Source organism: Cebus imitator, unplaced genomic scaffold (assembly GCF_001604975.1).
Source record: "Cebus imitator isolate Cc_AM_T3 unplaced genomic scaffold, Cebus_imitator-1.0 Scaffold68, whole genome shotgun sequence".
Taxonomy (NCBI): Eukaryota; Metazoa; Chordata; class Mammalia; order Primates; family Cebidae; genus Cebus; species Cebus imitator.
The window spans coordinates 6,284,829-6,302,770 of record NW_016107383.1 but is presented as its reverse complement, the minus strand read 5'-3'; the positions used below and the strand labels follow the sequence as shown (position 1 = coordinate 6,302,770).

General features: G+C 39.1%; 1 protein-coding gene across 4 annotated transcripts in view; it reads right to left on the bottom strand.

Annotated features, from left to right (window-relative positions):
- The window catches only part of COL14A1 (collagen type XIV alpha 1 chain), a 255,166-nt gene that overhangs the window by 143,305 nt on the left and 93,919 nt on the right, over positions 1–17,942 (bottom strand). For 3 of the 4 annotated variants that reach the window (XM_037739316.1, XM_017530706.2, XM_017530708.2), the window contains exons 15-19: positions 14,199–14,325; positions 12,617–12,756; positions 12,034–12,166; positions 10,611–10,670; positions 8,489–8,640 (exon numbers count right to left, since the gene is read on the bottom strand). In XM_037739316.1, coding sequence (XP_037595244.1) covers positions 8,489–8,640; positions 10,611–10,670; positions 12,034–12,166; positions 12,617–12,756; positions 14,199–14,325 — 612 coding nt within the window. The remainder of the gene's footprint in view (positions 1–8,488; positions 8,641–10,610; positions 10,671–12,033; positions 12,167–12,616; positions 12,757–14,198; positions 14,326–17,942) is intronic. The other variant, XM_017530707.2, reaches the window with a different exon arrangement.

The following is a 17,942-nucleotide window of genomic DNA, read 5'->3' as shown; positions in this document are numbered from 1 at the left end:
ACCCTTGAACTTTGATACAGACCTGCATCTGCCTGTCTGCCTTAGTTTCATAATCTAAATTTACATGTAGTCCACTTTCTGCCTCCAGTTATAACACATCAGATTTGTATCACAGTAACACTTCATAAAACACTGATATAAATTTTCAAATAACCGTCAGGTGTGTCTTTGAGAAGGTGGCTATAAATCAAGAATGCACATACACTGTTTAATTAAAATTCGCCAAAGGAACTTGATGTTTAAAGAATTCTACAATAGTTTCTTCTGTATATCAAAAGAGAGAGAGAGAAAGAAAAAATAGTTTTGCACAGTACATAAGCACCACCAAGTTTATCAATATTTTTTATTTTTACTACAGGTTTGTTTAACTGGGTCAGAGAGTTTAAGACTTTTGATCTTTTTTTCCCTTCATCTAGGTGTCCAAGTATTTCAAAAATAAACAGTGTGAAATGAAATAAACTAGGAAAGGAAAAATTATCTAGAAACAACCCAAAGTAAATATTATTATTATTTTACCTGGCATAGCTTACAAGTGCATGCATGAGATTAAATTGTTAGTCTTTCCAAATTAACAGAAATAATTCATTATGAAGCTTAATGTATTTCTTAGAAACGGTAAAAAACAAAGAGCAAACAAACCAAAAAACCAAAAAGCCTCTCACTCTGGGAAGTTTTTATGGGTCTCATTTTTAGAAACTAAATTACAATATGAAAAAAACAGCAGAGAAAATAAAGTATCACAAGTTATATATTTAATTACCATTCCTAACCACAATTTAATTTTTTTTTTTTAATTTGCCAATCATGAACCATTTGAAGTGTATGGCCTGGGTGAATTTGTAATTCAATCTATTTTGTTTAAGAATCCATTAACTTTTCAAAAATGTTCCCAGATCAATGTCGTGGCCTTCTGGCTATTCGCGGTGGATGTGGCTCTTCTTGGGACTGTCACTGTGCCCTGCAATACTTACTCCATCAGCCAGAAGTGAAGTACTTTCCTTAAAGGATTTTGGGCTCAAAGAGTTGTTTATGTAAGCACAAAAATAAAAATAACTTTCCATTGAAGGCTTTGTGGGTGAGGAAGGGAAAAGAATGATAAAGTTGCACTTGGGCAATAATGAATTTTGTAGACTTCTTTCCCAGAGTGTCAAAAATAATTCAGCTAAGGGCAAGAAACGCAAGTAATGAGCTAAATAAACATATTTTATGACTCAAAAGAAAAATTTCTTCTGGATGCATACTGGAGTTATCTGGTTTGATTAGAAACACATCTAGGAAAGAATTTTCAAGTTCTAGACTAAAAGGAATGACATAGTGTAAATTTAGAATACATGGGACGGCCATGAGTAAAAGTATACCAGGCCATGATTAAGAGTATATCATTGATTTTGGTGCCCGGGCAAGATGGCAGAATAGGAACAGCTTTGGTCTGCAGCTCCCAGCAAGACCAATGCAGAAAGGTGGGTGACTTCTGCATTTCCAACTGAGGTACCCAGTTCATCTCACTGGGACTGGTTGGACAGTGGGTGCAACCCACGGAGGGTGAGCCAAAGCAGGGTAGATTGTTGCCTCACCTGGGAAGCACAAGGGGTCAGGGAACTCCCTCCCTAGCCAAGGGAAGCCATGAGGGACTGTGCCTTGAGGAACAATGCACTCTGGCACAGACACTACACTTTTTCCGTGGTCTTTACAACCTGCAGACCAGGAGATTCCCTCGGGTGCCTATATGACCAGGGCCCTGGGTTTCAAGCACAAAGCTGGGAAGCCATTTGTGCAGACACCTAGCTAGTTGCAGGAGTTTTTTTTTTTTTTTTACCCCATACTCCAGTGCTGCTTGGAATGCCAGCAAGACAGAACCATTCACTCCCCTGGAAACAGGTCTGAAGCCAGGGAGCCTAGTGGTCTTGCTCAGCAGATCTGACTCCCACAGAGCCCAGCAAGCTAAGATTCACTGGCTTGAAATTCTTGCTGCCAGCACAGCAGTCTGAAGTCGACCTGAGATGCTTGAGCTTGGTGGGGAGAGGGATGTTCACCATTACTGAGGCTTGAGTAGGCGATATTCCCCTTACAGTGTAAACAAAGCCATGTAGAAGTTTTGATGCGGCTAACCCCACCGCAGAGCCACAAAGCCACTGTAGCTATGCTGCCTCTCTAGATTCCTCCTCTCTGGGCAGGGAATCTCTGAAAGAAAGGCAGCAGCTCCAGTCAGGGACTTAGAGATAAAACTCCCATCTCTCTGAGACAGAGTACCAGGAGGAAGGTGTGGCTGTGGGCACAGCTTCAGCAGACTTAAATGTTCCTCTCTGCTGGCTTTGAAGAGAGCAGCGGAACTCCCAGCACAGCACTCAAGCTCTGCTAAGGGACAAACTGCCTCCTCAAGTGGGTCTTCCTGACATGCCTCCTGATGGGGAGACACCTCCCAGCAGGGGTCAACAGACACCTCATATAGACGAGATCCAGCTGGCATCTGGCAGGTGCCCTTCTAGGCCGAAGCTTCCAGAAAAAGAAACAGGCAATGATCTTTGCTGTTCTGCAGCTTCCTCTGGTGATACCCAGGCAAACAGAGTCTGGAGTGAACCTCTAGCAAACTCCAGCAGGACTGTAGCAAAGGGGCCTGACTACTAGAAAGAAAACTAACAAACAGGAAACAGTAGCCTCAACATCAACAAAAAGGACAAACACTCAAAAATGCCTTCCCGAGGTTACCAACATCAAAGACTAAAGTTAGACAAATCCATGAAGATGAGGAAAAACCAGTGCAAAAGGCTAAACATTAAAAAAATCAGAATGCCTCTTCTCCTCCAAAGGATCACAGTTCCTTGCCAGCAGGGAACTGAACTGGACAAAGAATGAATTTGATGACTTGACAAAAGTAGGCTTCAGAAGGTGAGTAATAACAAACTCCAAGCTAAAGGAGCATATTCTAACCCAGTGCAAGGAAGCCAAGAACCTGGAAAAAAGGCTAGATGAATTGCTAACTAGAATAACCAATTTACAGAAGAACATAAATGACCTGATGGAGCTGAAAAACACAGCATGAGAACTTTGTGAAGCATAAACAAGTATCAATAGCCAAATCAATCAAGTGGAAGAAAGGATATCAGAGTTTGAAGATTAACTTAATGAAATGAAGCATGAAGACAAGAATAAAGAAAAAAGAATGAAAAGGAAAGAAAAAAGCCTCCAAGAAATATGGGACTATGTGAAGAGACCAAACCAAAGTTTGATTGGTGTACTTGAAAGTGATGGGGAGAATGGAACCAAGTTGGAAAGCACTCTTTAGGATATTATCCAGGAGAACTTCCCTAACCTAGCAAGAGAGGCCAACATTCAAATTCCAGAAATACAGAGAATACCACAAAGACACTCCTTGAGAAGAGCAACCCCAACACATATAATTGTCAGATTCACCAAGGTTCAAATGAAGAAGCAAATGTTAATGGCAGCCAGAGAAAAAGGTCAGGTTACCCACAAAGGCAAGCCCATCGTACTAACAGCAGATCTCTCCACAGAAACCCTATAAGCCAGAAGAGAGTGGGGGCCAACATTCAACATTCTTCAAGAAAAGAATTTTCAACCCAGAATTTCATATCCAGACAAACTAAGCTTCATAAGTGACGGAGAAATAAAAACCTTTACAGACAAGCAAATGCTGAGGGATTTTGTCACCACCAGGCCTGCCTTACAAGAACTCCTGAAAAAAGCACTACATATGGAAAGAAAAAACCAGTAGCAGCCACTGAAAACACATACCAAATTGTAAAGACCATAGACTCTATGAAAAAACTACATCAACTAAAGGGAAAAATAACCAGTTAGCATCATAATGACAGGATCAGATTAACACATAACAATATTAACCTTAAATGTAAACAGGCTAAATGCCCCAAATAAAAGACACAGACTGGCAAATTGGATAAATATTCAAGACCCATCAGTGTGCTGTATTCAGGAGACCCATATCACGTGCAAAGGCACACATAAGCTAAAACTAAAGAAATGAAGAAATATTTACCAAGCAAATGGAAAGCAAAAAAAAAAAAGCAGGGATTGCAGTCCTAGTCACTGATAAAACCAATAAAGATTAAAAAAGAAAAAAAAAAGACAAAGAAGGGCATTACATAATGGTAAAGGGATCAATGCAACAAGAAGAGCTAATCATCCTAAATATATATGCACCTAATACAGAGCACCCAGTTTCATAAGGTTAGTTCTTAGAGACCTACAAAAAGACTTAGACTCCCACACAATAATAGTGGGAGACTTTAACACACCACTGTCAATATTAGACAGATCAATGAGACAGCAAATCAATAAGGATATTTAGAACTTCAACTCAGCTCTGGACCAAGCAGACCTACTAGACATCTACAGAACTCTCCACCCCCAAATCAACAGAATATACATTCTTCTCAGCACCACATGGCACTTATTCTAAAATTGACCATGTAATTGGAAATAAAACACTCCTCAGCAAATGCAAAAGAATGGAAATCAAAACAGTCTCTCAGACCACAGTGCAATCAAATTAGAACTCAGGATTAAGAAACTTACACAAAACTGAACAACTACATGAAAACTGAACAACTTGCTCCTGAATGACTACTGGATAAAGAACAAAATTAAGGCAGAAATAATGATTTTGTTGGAACCAATGAGAACAAAGACATAACGTACCACAATCTCTAGAAAACAGCTAAAGCAGCATTTAGAGGAAAACTTATAGCACTAAATGCCCACAGGAGAAAGTAGGAAAGATCTAAAATCAACACCCTAACATCGCAACTAAAATAACTAGAGAAGCAAGAGCAAACTAATTCAAATGCTAGCAGAAGACAAGAAATAACTAAGATAAGAGCCAAACTGAATGAGATAGAGACACAAATAACCCGTGGAAAAAAAGAAATCAATGAATCTAAGGCTGGTTTTTTGAAAAGATTAACAAAATAGACAGACTGCTAAACAGACTAATAAAGAAGACAAGAGAGGAGAATCAAGTAGACACAATAAAAATGATAAAGGGGATATCACCACTGATTCTACAGAAATATGAACCACCATCAGAGAATACTACAAACACCTCTACACAAACTAGAAAATCTAGAAGAAATGGATAAATCCCTGGACACATACACTCTCCCAAGACTAAACCAAGAAGTCAAATCCCTGAATAGATCAGTAACAAGTTCTGAAATTGAGGCAATAATTAATAGCCTACCAACCAAAAAGAAGCCCAGGACCAGATGGATGCACAGCCAAATTCTAACAGAGGTACAAAGAGGAACTGGTACCATTCCTTCTAAAACTATTCCAAGCAATAGAAAAAGAGGGACTCCTCCCTAACTGTTTTTATGAGGTCAGCATCATCCTGATGCCAAAACCTGACAAAGACACAGCGAAAAAGGAAAATTTCAGGCCAATATCCCTGATGAACATTGATGCGAATATCCTCAATAAAATACTGGCAAACCGAATACAACAGCACATTAAAAAGCTTATCCACCACAATCAAGTTGGCTTCATCCTTGGGATCCAAGGCTGGATCAACATACAGAAATCAATAAACATAACCCATCACATAAACAGAACCAATGACAAAAACCACATAATTATCTCAATAGATACAGAAAAGGGCTTCGATAAAATTTAACACCCCTTCATGCTAAAAACTCTCAATAAAATAGGTTATTGATAGAATGTATCTGAAAATATAATAGCTATTTAAGACAAACCACAGCCAATATCATACAGAATGGGCAAAAGCTGGAAGCATTTCCTTTGAAAACCAGCACAAGACAAGGTTGCCCTCTCTCACCACTCCTATTTAATAGTATGGGAAGTTCTGGCCAGGGCAATCAGGCAAGAGAAAGAAATAAAGGTATTCAAATAGGAAGAGAGGAAATCAAATTGTCTCTGTTTGCAGATGACATAATTGTATATTTAGAAAACCCTATCATCTCAGCCCAAAATCTCCTGAAGCTGATAAGCAACTTCAGCAAAGTCTCAGAATACAAAATCAATGTGCAAAAATCACAAGCATTCCTACACACCAATAACAGACAAACGGACAGCTAAATCATGAATGAACTCCTATTCGCAATTGCTACAAAGAGAATAAAATACCTAGGAATACAACCTACAAGAGATGTGACAGACCTCTTCAAGGAGAACTACAAATCACTGCTCAAGGAAATCAGAGAGGGCAAAAACAGATGGAAAAACATTTCACGCTCATGGGTAGGTAGAATCAATATCATGAAAATGGCCATACTGCTCAAAGTAATTTATAGATTCAATGCTATTCCCATCAAGGTACCATTGAGTTTCTTCACAGAATTAGAAAAAACTACTTTAAGTTTCATATGGAACCAAAAAACAGCCCGTCCTATAGCCAAGACAACCCAAAGCAAAAAGAACAAAGCTGGAGGCATCACATTACCTGACTTCAAACTCTACTACAAGGCTACAGTAACCAGAAGAACTTGGTATGTACCAAAACAGATATATAGACCAATGGAGTGGAAGAGAGGCCTCAGAAATAACACCACACATCTACAATCATCTGATCTTTGATAAACCTCACAAAAACAAACAATGGGGAAAGGATTCTCCATTTAATAAATAGTGTTGGGAAAACTGGCTAGCTATATGCAGAAAACTGAAGCTGAACCCCTTCCTTACACCTTATACAAAAATCAACTCAAGATGGAATTCAAGATTTAAATGTAAGACCTAAAACCAAAGAAACCCTAGAAGAAAATCTAGGCAATACCTACCATTCAGGACATAGACAAGGGCAAAGACTTCATGACTAAAACACCAAAAGCAATGGCAACAAAAGCCAAAATTGACAAATGTGACCTAATTAAACCAAAAAGCTTCTGCACAGCAAAAGAAACTATCATCAGAGTGAACAGGCAACCTACAGAATGGGAGAAATTTTTCCAATCTACCTATCTGACAAAGGGCTAATATCCAGAATCTATAAGGAACTTAAACAAATTTACAAGAAAAAAACAAACAACCCCATCAAAAAGTGGGCAAAGGATATGAACAGATACTTTTCAAAAGAAGACAGTTATGCAGCCAATAAATGTATGAAAAAAAGCTCATCATAATTGGTCATTAGAGAAATGCAAATCAAAACAATAATGAGATACCATCTCACTCAAGTTTAAATGGCAATCATTAAAAAGTCAGGAAACAACAGATGCTAGAGAGGATGTGGAGAAATAGGAACACTTTTACAGTGTTGGTGGGAGTGTAAATTAGTTCAATCATTGTAGAAGATGGTGTGGCAATTCCTCAAGGATCTAGAACTAGAAATACCATTTGGCCCAGCGAGCCCATTACTGGGCATATACCCAAAGGATTATAAATAATTCTACTATAAAGATATATGCACACGTATGTTTACGCAGCACTATTCACAATAACAAAGACTTGGAACCAACTCAAATGCCCAACAATGATAGACTGGATAAAGAAAATGTGGCACATATACACAATAAAATACTGTGCAGCCATAAAAAAGGATGAGTTCATGTCCTTTGCAGGGACGTGGATAAAGCTAGAAACCATTATTCTCAGTAAACTAACACAGGAACAGAAAACCAAATACCACATGTTCTCATTCATAAGTGAGAGCTGAACAACGAGAACATATGGGCACAGGGAGGAGAACATCACACACTGGGGCCTGTTGGCAGTTGGGGGCAAGAAGGAGGATAGCATTAGGAGAAATACCTAATGCAGATGATGGGTTGATGGATGCAGCAAACTACCATCACACCTATGTAGGAAGTCTGCATGTTCTGCACATGTATCCCAGAACTTAAATTATAATAATTTTTTTAAAAAAGAGTGTACTATTTGGAAAAAGGAAAGATAGGTAAAACAACTCAAAGAAAACTCAAGGTATAAAAATCTAAATCCCAAGGAAACAGTCATGTTAAGAATAATCAAAAATAACTATAAATCTGCTCAATATGAGTTGACGTCAATGAAAAATGTAACTACTGGTTAATGGATGGTATTTTATTAAGAATATTTCCAGTATACCATATACGAGACCTTTTCTGTGTGCTTTGCTTAAAAGTTTTTTTAATTAGATTTCCAAGGGCAAAAGAAATTATTATCTATATTAAACTTTTATACATATCTATACATACATATGTACAAGTGCATAATGGCCTTTTATGACCCAACTTTGGTGCTCGAACAGGTGATCAAGGCAGCAGAAGAGAAGCAATATTGGAAACAATACTCAGAGGTTATTGGAGAAAGTTGTACATGGAGCAAGTTTTGGAGATAGAAAGGTCACTGAGAAACCAGTAGTGGAGTTCAGATTAACATAGAACATTAGTTTCTGTAGATGTCAGAGTCACCAAGAAATGAGCAGTAAAGTTTGCATTTATCTCTGAAGAAAGTCTCATTAGCTGTGTTAGTAACATCTGCAGAGTTTCTAGTCAGCTGAACGTATACAGACCGTTCCTACCACTTCTTCCTCGGGGTCCCCTTGAGCTGTCAGGTAGGTCACCCTAAACTGCTGCACATCGCTGTCAGAAATGTCCCATTTTACCCGCAGGCTAGAAGTGGTTTCATCACCTATAACAAGGTTTCTGATTCCCATCTGGAAAACTGGAATAAATACAACCAAGTATTAAAAAACTTTTAACCCATTATATTCCAAAATGGGCCACAGAGACTACCTGTGGGGTGGCAGCAAGCATCATTTAATGATCCCTGTAATAGAGATCCATATGAGGCAAGAAGAGCTCAGCTATGGTACTTAGCGGGGAGGCATGATACCTATTAGGTATCATGCAAATAAAAGTGGGATTAAGAGATGCTTACAAGATGAGACCATGGAGCCCTCAAAACTATTAGTTCTGTATATACACTAGTGAAGAGAACTGGGGAGAAGCCCTGAGACTAGAAACCAGCCCATGGAACCCAAAGGAGAGCATGGTCATGAGAAACTCATACTAGTGCTCTGTGGACAAGTGAGCATGGTGGGCCAGACCTTGTCCACCTCTGTGTGTAATCCAGCAGCCAACACATATCCCAATCACCTGCCTCCGCCCCCATTTCTTTTTTAACACGCAAATCTCTCACTCAGGCTGCCTTTACCCATTCAGCCCACACAAACACTATCTTTTCTCTTAAACTTGTCCAAACTCCTTTACCCATGTTTTCTGGCACATTCATGCACATTTCTCAAAATGTCTGCTCTCTTATTTGTCCCGTTTTTCCCCCTAATTCTCTCAAAATGTCTGCTCCCTTATTTGTCTCATTTTTTTCTTTCCTCTTCTACCCTAACTTTATTTCCTTTTATCTATCTCTTCTCATTCTCCTTTCTTTTCATTCATGTATTAATTCATTTAGAAAATATTCATTGAACTTTTCCTGTGTGTCAGACTGTTAGAGCTTTGGTTTTTATATAGTTATTAACTCAACAAAAATAGTAAAAGTGTCACAGAGGAAGTAGTAGATTGACATTTACCTGGCAACATTGCAGGGGGGCTACCAGGCAATGGGAATGGGAGGGAACTTCTCACATTCAGGGCAAGGTGTTGGGGATGGCAAGAGAAAATGGGGGAAGCATAGGAAATATGGTTGAGGCCAGAAAGGGAAGCAGGACCCAACCAGAAAAGACCTTGGATGCCATAAAAGAGACTTTAGAACACAAAGAAGGGCTTGATAAAGATTAATTGAAGAATAAATGAATCAGCGAATGGGTAATGGCATGCCGTTGAAGGGTCTTAGAGAAGTAAATAAATGATATTATCAAATTGTGTTTCACCAAGTTGACTCTGACAGCCAGTTGGGAGGTATGTTACAGTGAAGGAGAAAGCTAAGCTGAGGGAGGAAATAGCTAATATAGGAAAAACAATAGACCGGCCAAGTCTCAGTTACCCACAGAAATGCAAGGAAAACACGATAAGAAAAATTCTCAATAAGGCCAGGCATGATGGCTCATGCTTGTAATCCCAGCACTTTGGGAGGCCAAGGAAGAAGGATCACTTGAGCTCAGGAGTTAAAGATCAGCCTGGGCAACATGGTGAGACCTCATCTCTACTAAAATTCAAAACAGCCAGGTGTGGTGGCACATGCCTGTAGTCCCAGCTACTTGCGGGGCTGAGGCAAGAGGATAGCCTGAGCCCAGGAAGTCAAGGCTGTAGTGGGCCTTGATCGTGCCACTGCACTCCAACCTGGATGACAGAGTGAAACTCTATCTCTAAAAGAAGAAAAGAGAAAAGAAGGGGAATTCTCAACAGAGAATAACAGAAGTCACTGAGAGAGAGAGGAGGGCAAAGACCCCTGGGGAGGCAGCTACATTAACATCTCAGGTAAGGTGCTTGAGCACCCAAGACAAAGATGAAAGAGGCAGAGTGATGTATCAGTGAGATCAATTGACTAGGAGACCCATGGGCATTTAGTGGCAAAGAAGAGGTTGAGAGGCTCTGAGAGGAGGGAAATTTGAACCAGTGTGCCAGAGAAGGAAGGGAGGGTCATCTCTTTTCCTGACTGATAATAAATAAAACCAAGATAACATCTGTTTAAACAAAATTTTTAAAGTGGGGAAACAGGCTACTATTTGACCTTACCTGAAGTCACAGGTGTGGTAGGCACTACGGTTGTAGCTGGTTCTGTCCAAACACTATCAACTAAAAACAACATATTACTTTAAAATGCTGTAAAAATAGTAACTGTCCATTTGTATATAGCATTTTGTATCTTTCAAAGAACATTTCACCCGTATTATCTCACTTGCTTCCCACAACAAACATGACTATGGTTAGAAGACCAAAGAAGTGAATTATAAGTAAGGCAGACATGTCTGTTCCACAGATAAAGAAACTGAAACCCTTATTTATGTTAAAGTTTCTCATCACAGACACCAGGCTTCACATAAACATTTGAACTGCATCTACAAAATTGTGAAACCACCCAATTACTTTGAAATAGGGGCATAGCCACGGTAATTAAGGAAAATTAGGCAGTGCTGTAGACCGAGCTGTGAAAGGGCTGCCAAACAGGACCACCATGGAGTGCAATGTGCTTAGACAAGCAGTGCATCTTCCATTTCTTACAGCCACCGTGGGCATACAGCAGAATGAAGTGCAGATGTGGTGCTCTTCCCAGATCCTCTTTTTAGAGTCAACACACCCATCCACTTGGTGCTGGAACACTGCCTGCCAACAGTTCATAGCTCTGGGAACTGTCTTGCCTGAGTTCATGGCCTCTGTCAGGGGATGGCTCACCTCCAGCAACTGGAGATGCAAGGTTATGAAGTCTCAGTCCCTTTGCCTCAATTTGGGACAATTCAGAAGGGTCATCCTACCAATGGCCCTTCATTATAGCAAGACTAGCTAAGGGTTCAGTTTCAACTTCTTTCCATGCCCCGTCCTGCTGTCCTCAGTTTTTTACATAAGCTTCTCCCAGCTGCACTCTTCAATAAACTTTCTGGCTGCAATTTTCTGTCTAGAATCTGGTTCCAGGGAACCCAATCTAAGGCAATTTAATATGTGGTCAATACCTCATATTTCAAAAATGAAGAGATGAATGAATCAGCAAGTAAATTTTGTACAAGATTCTTGGAGCCAATATCAACTTGGAAAATTCCAGAAACTCTTTCACATGTTGGCCCTGGGTTTATTTGTTTGCCAATCTATTCATTTGTAAGTTATTTTACCTATCCATGCATACATCCATTCATCTATCCATTCATCCATCCATTCGATGGGTATTTATTCTACAGTTAACATGTACCAAATACTGTGCTAAGTCCTGGGGAATATGACGGTTAGCAAAACACATATGGTCCCTGCTTTCATGGTGATCATAGTCTGGGAAACTAAGATGCTTTATATACTGGTTTCACTGAAGGTGAGGATATATGAAGAATTCTGAGGGACAAAGGGATACTGAAGCTTCCACAGCCAAGGAAGCAGATGGGGAGGGAAATGGATGGAGTAAAGAGGGATTATGAGAGCAGCTGAAATGCACTGTGGCCAGACCAAGACTTACGTGTGGTCCCAACAGCAGTCACCACCTCACTCTCACTTCCATCATCAAGTACGGCCAATAGTGAAACTTCATACTCCGTACCGGGCTCCAGGCCTTCAATAACATATGAATCCTGCTCTTCTTTTAAGGCAACCTGAAATGTATTTTGGTGCTTAGTAACTATCCTTATTTGAAAAAGAAAAGAAAAAATGTTGTTATGAGCATAAGGAAGAAACAACCAATCATAAAGAACTCCAGGCTACTGAAGTCCATTTTAAGATCAAGCTGGAGCCTTTATTTCTTTCAATCCCCTCAGCAAATAAATTACTAATATTGTAAAAGTGACATTTTAAAGTTGTATTAAATGTCATTTATTAAAGTCAAAGAGTCTGAAAATATATAAAGTATATAACTAAAGCTCTGGTAACAACACATGATAATATTAGGAAAATCATAACATTTGACATTTCTAAAACTCTAAGCCATGTAAAATATTAATTACTTCTGGGATTCTTAATATATTTTAAAGTGAAGACCAACTCCAGCAGCAGTAGGTATTTACTAATGCTCCGGATTAATTTTCAGTCTGTTTCAGACAACTCACCTCCTCAGTCTTCCCTCCATAGACTGGAATCCACATCAATTTGTGTAGCCCTTCATCAGCTGAGAGGGGATGCCAGGTCACCCTAAAACTGTCTGTCGTCACCTCATCAATTTCTAAGTATTGCTGGGCTGGAACTTCCTCTGTAAACCAAGGAAGGAGATTTTGTTAGGGAAATGAGAAATCAAGAAAGCCAAAACCCAAGTATCTCCCAGGGGTGTCGAAGACTCTTTGAGGAATCTTTTGCTTCAGGAAAACACAGGGAAGAAGGGGAATCAGGGCCCATCAGTCTAGGCTAGCCTTCCATTTCTGTTTCCAGCATTCACCAATATCATAAATTAGAGAAACCATGGAAATAACAGATCTTAAAATTTTTCCAATAATTTCCAAAATTCTTAGCTTTTCTACTTGGCTGTTTTCATTAACTATAAAAACCAAGGTTGCCATATTTATTTTTTTAAAAAATAATATTATTTTCCAAGTATCTTGAGGAAATTAATAAAATAGTACCCTAGGTACCTAAGAAAACTTCTCTTTTAGTTCTATTTGCTTTAGTGGCTAAATAGCTCCCTGGTATTAATCCTGGAAAAGAACCTTCAATCTTTTAACTTGTACATATTGTGGTCATCAGAAATGAAATCCAATTGATCAGGCCTTCCACTGTTTCAGAGCTTACACACTTCTGGGATATACAAGAGAAAGTATAACACCCAACTGCATCCAAAATAAATTGTCAAAGAATTGATTTTTATTCTTTGAAGTCAGGCTTTTTCTAAAACAAAAAACAAAAAGCAAACAACTTTTTGATGAGACACCATGAGAATCCCAACTAGAATTAGCTTTCTGGAGATTTTGTTAAGTTACTGAATTTTTCCATGAACATTATTTCTCAATTCTGCTTCTTTCTTGTCTCTCTCCAAATTATCTTCTCATCTCCTCAGTAAAGATTACATTTGTTTACAAGTGCAATCCATGATAAGTTCAGAAAACAAACAATAGAATTGTTGCAACCAAGAGACAAAAAGTAGCTACAGGGTACATATAGAAAATAAAAATAATATATTCATGTCTTATATTTAATTTTAGTGTTTAAAATATTATTTATTGTTATATGAAAATTTCAGTCTTCAGAAAAATCATCATTGGCTACAGACTGATGCAATGAGCTAAAAAGTATGAAACTATCATTTTTGTAGGTCAAAAACTGTTGGATATCAGCAATTTTGGAAATTCCACTTAACACACATAATCATTTGAATGGAAGAAGTATATAGAAGTTTTACATTAAGGAATGAAAGTAAAAGGTATAAAATTAGGAAGAAGAAAACATATTTTTTTTAAAAAAAACTGAGACCTTTTAAGTTTAGATAGTCTAAAGTCTCTCTTCCTTGCTTTGATAAAAAATAATAAGCCAGTACACATATGAGTCATCTGATTGTTCATTTGTTAATGATAACACATACAAGAAATAAAAATTAAAATGCAATCTCTTCAAACTCACAACTAAAGAAGGTGCTTTGGGTTCTGTTTTCTATGTATTAATAGCTACCCTTGAAACCCTTCAAAACGTAATGAGGCTGCTTACCTGTGGTAAAAACTCCAGTCAGAGGCTCTGACTGTCCTTCATCATAGATGGAGAAAATAGCAACAGTATACTCAGTGAGAGGTGTCAAGCCTTTCAGAGGGAATGTAGTAATAGGATCAACTTCAACCTGTCAAAGAAAGAAGTCATCATAATAGCTCTGTATAATGCTCTCTAGATATAAGAATCATTTTATTATTGTCTGCAGCTCACTTGGCTGACAGCAAAGCTATAAATACTGTAAAATAAATTACTGAATTACAAAAACAGCCAGTTTATATATATACATTTCTAATCTTATACCCTTAGATTACCCATCAGTTAATTCTCAGGACAACTTTGCAATCAATATTCTTTCCATTCATTCCAGATACGAAGTGCAGACAATTTAAGAGGCTGATATAAATACAGATAATGTTTCCAGCTAGATCTGCTAGTAGCAGCCAGTTTTTTGCTTCACTGCCTGGGCTCTGCTGTCCCCATAGCTAAGTAACACATGATGACTCCTATAAGAGTTGTACAGGTAAGCAACGATGCTGGAAAAGAATCGAGGAACAGGCCGGGTGCAGTGGCTCACATCTGTAATCCCAGCACTTTGGGAGACCAAAGCGGCAGATCACAAGGTCAAGAGATAGAGACCATCCTGGCCAACACGGTGAAACCCCGTCTCTACTAAAAATATAAAAAAAATTAGTCAGGCGTGGTGGCACGCGCCTGTGGTCCCAGCTACTCGGGAGGCTGAGGCGGAAGAATCGCTTGAACCCAGGAGGCGAAGGTTGCAGTGAGCCGAGATTGCGCCACTGCACTCCCGCCTGGTGATAGAGTGAGACTCCATATCAAAAAAAAAGAATCGGGGAAATTAATACTAAAGAAAATGGTAAATATTTGAAACATTCTTCTATCTTCCACAGAAAGACATATTTGATGAAAGCATGTATCTTGGCTGTCATAATCTGGGGCACCACCTTTTCTTTCTACCATACTCCGGTGGCCTCCTGGGCTCCAGCCACACTGGCCTCCTTTCAGGCCCTTGCTTTTCCCACCTCAAGGCCTTAGCACATGCAGTTCACTCTGTCTGTGACCCTATTTCCCATCTCCTGTCAAAATTAAGCCTTCTTCCTTTATCACGGCTATGCTTAAATATCATCTCCTGAGAGGAGGTTTCTCTTTCCACCTGTTTCCACCTATGAGTAGGGTTATTCTCTGACAGTTGCCTTGTTGTTTCCTCCTTGGCACCAATGGCAACCTGGAATTACTTTATTTACCTACATATTTATTGTCTGTCTCCTGCATAGAGTATAAGCTCCTTGAGGGCAAGATCTTGTTCAGTTTCTTCACCACTGTATGTTGAATTGTATTTTTTTGCGTGAATAGAATAAGTAAATTAAAATGAAGGGGGCCGAGCGCGGCGGCTCACATCTGTAATCCCAACACTTTGGGAGGCCGAGGAGGGCAGATCACAAATTCAGGAGACCGAGATCATCCTGGCCAACATGGTGAAACTCCATCTCTCCTAAAATACAAAAAATTAGCTGGGCATAGTCCCAGCTACTCAGAAGACTGAGGCAGGGAAATCGCTTGAACAGGAGGCAGAGGTTGCAGTGAGCCAAGATAGTACTGCTGCACTCCAGCCTGGGGACAGAGCAAGACTCCATCTCAAAAAAAAAAAAAAAAAAAAAGGATGAAGGCACCAAAAAACTGTTGCTTAAAAGAGGTGAGAAAGGTCTCCTCTAGACCAAGGGCCAGTCCAGAAGCCATACACATCTCTAAAGAATCAACTGTAGGTCAAAAAAGAGTGCCAACCCTGAATAAAAGAGCTATCATTCTACTGTATCATTGTACTGTACTGAGCCACTCTTGTGGAGAGGGCCAGCGAATCCCAGCCTTTTCAGACACTCTAGTTGAGGTGTCACACATGGGTGTGAAGTCGTCCTAGAAGTTCTGGTCCAGCCATATTCCCAGATGAATGCACGAATCACCTCCGCTGACACCACATGGCAGAGCCCAGCTGTCCCTGCTGAGTTCTCCTGCATACTCCTGGGCTGCACGTTAAGCTGGAGTGTTGGTTACACACAACAGTTAACTGAATATATGGATTATCTTCTTCTGAATCAGGGATCGATAACATTATAGGTCATTTTTAGCACTTACTGTTTACTGCAGCCTGCAAATTGTCTGCATGCTTTATACGCATTCACTTATTGAATCCTTATCACAGTCCTGTAGGGGAGCTAATTATTACTCCCAATTTGAAAATGGAAAAAATGAGATTCCAAAAGTTAAGGAACTTGCCCAAGAAGAAAACAGTTAGTACACAAGACTTAAACACAGGCGTTTCAGGCTCTAAATCCTATGCTCCTAAACACTATTTAAATATGGATTCATTATTTAAGCTCATAGAAAATACAAACTCATGTTAAAAATGTGAGTTCAAACATATTTCCTAACTGCTAGTTACATATCGCTTTCTGTTGTTTTGAATGGTCATCGCTGAGATTTACTGAGCACTTACAAAGAGTCAGGGACTTGATATACATCTTACTTACAGTCTCTCCTGCTCACCTTCACTCACCAAATGCTAGGTGCTTTTACAATTATTATCCAAAGGAAAAGCTGAGGCCCAAACAGCTTACCTAACTTGTCCTGAGCTGTAAAACTGTTATCTGGAATGTCTAGTTAGGTCTTGACCTTGTTTCTAAGTTTCAAATCTGTGACAAACAGGAATTTTGCAAAGATGTCAAACATACATAAAAGCAGTTAAAATCTAGGTACTAGATTCTTAGGTACACCAAATGGGAAAAAGGACTAAAAGGAGAAACGTGTGTGTGTGTGTGTCTGTTAAAAAAAGGATCTTGTTTATTAAATATTTGATGCTGTATTCGATGTCTGTATCTTACATAATTTTAGCAGATTATTTTATTTCATCAAATGGAGACCTTATCATTTATTTTTATTAGTTAAAATATTACGTTTTAAACAATTAGTCCCAGAACTGATTTTTCTGGTAGTGTTTTACGATGTAAAAGAAAAATTTGAGGAAACAATAATGAATAGCCATGATCTCATTGTTATGTAACTATTTCTGAGAATTATTCTCAACCAGACTAGCTAAAAGTTTAACTTCAGCCTAATTTTGGAAGGGATGTAGAAAAAGGCCCTGATGAGGAACAAGGGATTTGGGCTCAACTCCAGGATCTACTGCTGAGTCACTGCTGTTAGGAACTGGACTCTCAAAACCCAAAAACTGGGGCCTTTGCATTTATAAAACTCAAATGGTAGCACTTAATTCTCTATCATGTTTTTGTGCTTCCAAAATCTTTTCACAGTAAATGCTACCTGAGATGACTGCTGTCCTTAGTTTGACAAGTCACACTTTGTCAGCATTTGGTTCTGTGAGGATTACACGAGGTATTCTCTTTAGAGCAGTGTACCTCCTGTAATCCTTGCAGAACCAAATCCTTACAGAACCAAACAGTGCCTGGCTCGTGGGAAGCACTTAACAAATGTTAGCCACCATTATCATCATCACCATCATTATCATCATCGCCATCATTATCAACATCATCATCACCATCATTATCATTAACCTCATCACTACCATCACCACCATCATCATTACTATCATCACCACCATCATCACCATCACCATCATCACCACCATCATCATCACCATCACCATCAACACCATCATCACCATCACCATCATCACCACCATCATCATCATCACCATCACCATCATCACCATCA